Here is a 4277-nt window from a genome sequence, read left to right as displayed (position 1 = left end):
GAGCCTTGTTAGGGCTGCCTCTTAATTATCTATTTCTGGAGCCTAGAAGCCCCCCCTTCGAGAGAGGCTGGCCACTCTTCATTAGCTGGATCCCGCCAGCCAGCCGGCATCTCCCTCTCCATCTTTAATAGGGGAGTGGAGCTCCGCTCCGAAATCTTGCCTTCAATTTAATTCCTACTGGGATGTATTTTTAATATTCCAGTTGACGTGCCCGAGAGTTTTGAGCAATACTCTTCTCCTCCCCACCCCCCGCCGCACCCCCAATAAATCAAAAAGAGAGCCGTTTGCCTGGAGAGGAAATGAGCCTTATAGAGATGAAGTGCTGGTTAACTCTTGAGACCCTCGGCCCCTCCTGAATTTACTAAGTGCAAGAGCAGGCTGGCAGTTCTTGGGGGCGGGGTCAGCTCCCAGTGGGGTTACTCTGCCTGCAGGCCTCTCCGAGGTAGAAAACATGTGGACGTTTCCACTTGGGGGCCTCTGGCTGGGACCAAGCCTGAGGCCACGCCCTGAGCCGGCCCAGTCTAGGGGGTCCCAGGTTGCACCGGCACAGCAGACCGTTCTTCTGAGCCCCCATGTTCCTGTTTGTGTAGTTGATCTGCACCCTCCGGGGCTGCCCTGGGGAGACAGCGAGCAGAGATGGGGGACCTAGAGGGACACCTCCCCGTTCATTTATTCCGATTCCTCTACAGGCTCAAGCCCTTCACATCCTACAAGTTCCGCGTGAAGGCAACCAACGACATCGGAGACAGCGAGTTCAGCGAGGAGTCAGAGCCCCTGACCACCCTGCAAGCCGGTCAGCGCCCTCTGCTTGGTCTCTCTCTCGGTCCCCTGGGCAGTTGCTGGGCGCTGGGCATTCTCTTTGTGGGGAGGGGGCCTCCAAAGATGGAGGGACTCTAGGCCTGCTGGATCCTTGGTCTGGCTCCCTGGGCAGACTCCCAAGGAGATTTGGGTCCGAGGGGCTTTCTCCAGGGCTCAGCACCCACAGCCAGCCTGGCGTCCTCACGTCTCCGAGCTCACGGCCAACCCCAGGAAGCCGCGTCGGCGTGGGGAAGCCCGTGGGGGGCAGAGAGAAGAGGCTCCAGGCCCTCGGCTCTGGGCTGGGGTCAGGGTCCCGGCCCCTCTCCCCATCCACGCTGGCTCTTCTTGTGCAGGAGTTGGGGGGCCGTGGGGGTGGATTGTGCCTGAAGCGGGACCAGCGTCAGTGGAACCTGGTTCCCATGGCCTCCCAGGGGCCCCAGAGCTCAGCTGCCCACCTCTCCCCACAGCCCCCGACGAAGCGCCCACCATCGTGTCCGTGACACCCCACACCACCACCTCGGTGCTGATCCGATGGCAGGTACGGCGGGCAGGCGGGGACGGGCCCGTGTCCCGTGCAGACTCAGTCACGGTCTGCGCTCAGACCAGCAATTCAGCAGCCCTGGCGGGACCGGAACACGGTATCCACATGCATAGACACGCACGCTCACATGTACACGGACACACCCTTCACTCCCCTCCCCGTAATCACATCCTGCCACGTACCCTGTGTGGACGAGGACCCAGACTCGGGGAGGGGATTAGAAAGTCCTAGGTCACCCAGCTACTAGCTGGCCCTAGGTGCCCTGAGGTCAGCAGAATCCTCGGACAGAGACAGGCGTGGGGCATCCAGGGTCTTCATGAACCCAGCCCTGCTCTGGGTGAAGGGGTTCCCAACAGAGACCAGACACAGGTTTGTGTGCCCCACCTGTCCCCGGGCCGGGCTCTGACCTGTGAGCAGGAACCCACTGTCCAGGTACAAAGAATCCCCCTTCCATCCCTGCCCACCCCCAGCCACTGCTCATGTGGGCACTGCCTCTCACATGGCCAGAGGAAGACCCAGGACACTTCTCAGAGAGCCAGCTGCCCCTGGGTACCTTCGTGACCCTCCCCAATCCCCTGAAGTCCAGCCATGGGGCTCAGCAGGTCACCCCAGAGGCCCCCAAACCAGGAACTGGTTTTCTCAGGATTAGAGGGGCAGGTGCCAACCTTTGCCCACCTGCAGTCCCCCTGAAGGGGAAGCCTTTGAGGAGGAGACAAGAGGGACCTTCCCCAACCCTCCCCCAGCCCCAGGCCCCCCTGAGGAGGACGGTCCCCAAAGACAAAATGACCTGGAGCAACCAAGAGCCAGTGGAGGCTGGAGCAGGGCGGGGCCGTCCTGCTGGAGTGAGCTGCAGGGAGGTGCCAGATGCAGCCAGGGACGCAATTAAGGAGCTCATAAAAGGCTGAACTGTTGCAGCGGGTTTTTTAGAAGAGGTGTCATAAAAGGTAGTTTCCATGTTCTCCAGAAGCCTGTTCTCCAGCTCATCTGAGGACGGGAGCAGAAAGCAAAGGAGAAAACGATAAAGACACAGAGGTGCAGTGCAGGGCGACACACTCGCCCTGGGTCTGGCTAAACAGCAGGGCAAGAGCTCTCCCTAGTTCCTAATTCCTGGGAAACTCCAAGAGATCTCAGCCAGGGTGGTGATCATGTGAGGAAGTTTCTAGACAAGGAATGACACTTTAAGACTCGCTCTGCATCCAGAGTCGTGCTCAGGGCCCCCACGTTGCTGTGTGACCTTGGGCAAGTTCCTTTCCACCTCTGAGCCTGGTCTGTTCAGTGGGAATGGCGTGGTGCCCTGCCTCACAGAGAATGCTACCGGGGTGGAATAACCTCGCTGGAAATGCTCGGAAAATTCAACCTGCTCATTGCCACTTTGATTCCTTTTCCTGGTCCAGACACAGCCCCTGCCCTGTCCCTGCGGGAGGCGTTGTGGGGGAGGGAGGGAAGGAAGGAGGGCCCGAGTGGAAGGGGACGTGCCGCCGCGGTCCAGCCCAGCGTGCTCCATCCTGCCACCCCCTGCCCTGCAGCCACCGTCGGAGGACAAGATCAATGGAATCCTCCTGGGCTTCCGGATCCGCTACCGGGAGCTGCTCTACGACGGACTGAGGGGCTTCACGCTGCGCGGCATCAACAATCCAGGGGCCAAGTGGGCGGAGCTCACCTGTGAGTGACAGCGGAGGGAGTTGGGGTGGGCGGAGCCTGAACCTCCCAGCTGAATCCCTGCCGCCCTCCCCTGTGCGCACCTCTCACCCCGTCAGGTTCAGTCACCAAGTGCATGCTTCCTTAGCACTTCCCACGCCCCCGGACACTGGGGGGACACCAGGGAACAAGAAAGACAGGGTCCCTGCACTCTCAGAGCTTGCAGGCTGGAGGAGGAGCCAGGTGCTGGAGAAGAAAACCCTGGTAGGGGTGTCTAAGACTGCTGGCATGACCGTTGTGAAGGGCATATTCCAGGAGAGCCTAAAGCTGGTGTCAGAAAAGAGGTCCCAGGGGATGCCCGTGGCGATGGCCCTGATGGATGATTCCAGGTCTTAAAGAAGCAGGGGTGGGGGGTCCTGGCATATGCAAAGGGCCTGAGGTGGGAAGGACTCAAAGCCAAGCCTGGTCGTGTCCCAAGGGCAGCAGTCTGGCCCCTTCTGGTTCCTCGGGGAGGTTACTGTTCTGCCCTGGGGTCCTCGGAGCCCAGCCTGCCTCTGCAACTGGAAGGAAGACGCGAGAAGCCGAGTAGAAACCCCAGAGAGTCATTCAAGCTAGGGAAGGACGTGCGGTGCTTTCGGTTAGGATGGTTACTTCGGGGACTTGAAGATGACGGCTGGTGACGGGCAGGGGGCCCAGGTAGAGGCGAATACGGTGACGTAGGGGAGAGCGGGAGGTTGGCCCCGAGGCAACAGGCTTGGGATGGAGTCCAGCCAGTCTGGGAAATGGCATGCTGTGGTCCACCCCCCACTGATTCATGCTGGGGACGGGCAGGGGTCGCAGGAATCAGTCCCCAGATGGGTGGTAGGACCAGACCAGAGACAGGTGGGAGCGGAGGAGCAGCTTAAGATCCTCTTGATCCGTCTTGAGACGCTTCCTTCCATCCTTCTCTTAAACCCTCTGTGCCCTGTCTTCCAGAGGATATTAGTAGACAACAAGATGATTGAACGTGGAGCCAAGGAAAATTAATAGAAAAAAACTCAGAAGTAGCTGATCCAACAGCTTGCATTCTTCTTTTTTTTTCGATCTTTTGGCAGACATGTGCTGGTGGTTGTGTTTTTATAGGCCTGTGTATAATACAGTCATATTTCCTAGTAGTAAAATGGCTTCTGGTTCATATGAGGAAATTAACGACACCGCTCCATCACGGCAGGAACTCAGCCTTTAGACAAGGGCCCAGAGGGTCCCTCAGAACCGTCTCCATCTGAGGGTACTGGGCTCCCAGGGGCTCCTGGTGCCCTGT

At 59.2% G+C, this 4277-nt stretch overlaps 1 protein-coding gene across 1 annotated transcript in view; it reads left to right on the top strand.

Annotated features, from left to right (window-relative positions):
• Nucleotides 1-4277, top strand: part of SDK2 (sidekick cell adhesion molecule 2) — a 147385-nt gene that overhangs the window by 103918 nt on the left and 39190 nt on the right. The window contains exons 35-37 of the mRNA XM_010856483.1: nucleotides 690-793; nucleotides 1266-1336; nucleotides 2866-3001. Coding sequence (XP_010854785.1) covers nucleotides 690-793; nucleotides 1266-1336; nucleotides 2866-3001 — 311 coding nt within the window. The remainder of the gene's footprint in view (nucleotides 1-689; nucleotides 794-1265; nucleotides 1337-2865; nucleotides 3002-4277) is intronic.

Source organism: Bison bison, unplaced genomic scaffold, assembly GCF_000754665.1.
Source record: "Bison bison bison isolate TAMUID 2011002044 unplaced genomic scaffold, Bison_UMD1.0 scf7180017864371, whole genome shotgun sequence".
NCBI classification, from domain to species: domain Eukaryota; kingdom Metazoa; phylum Chordata; class Mammalia; order Artiodactyla; family Bovidae; genus Bison; species Bison bison.
The sequence above is the reverse complement of the archived record's forward strand: the minus strand, read 5'-3'. Positions and strand labels throughout refer to the sequence as shown.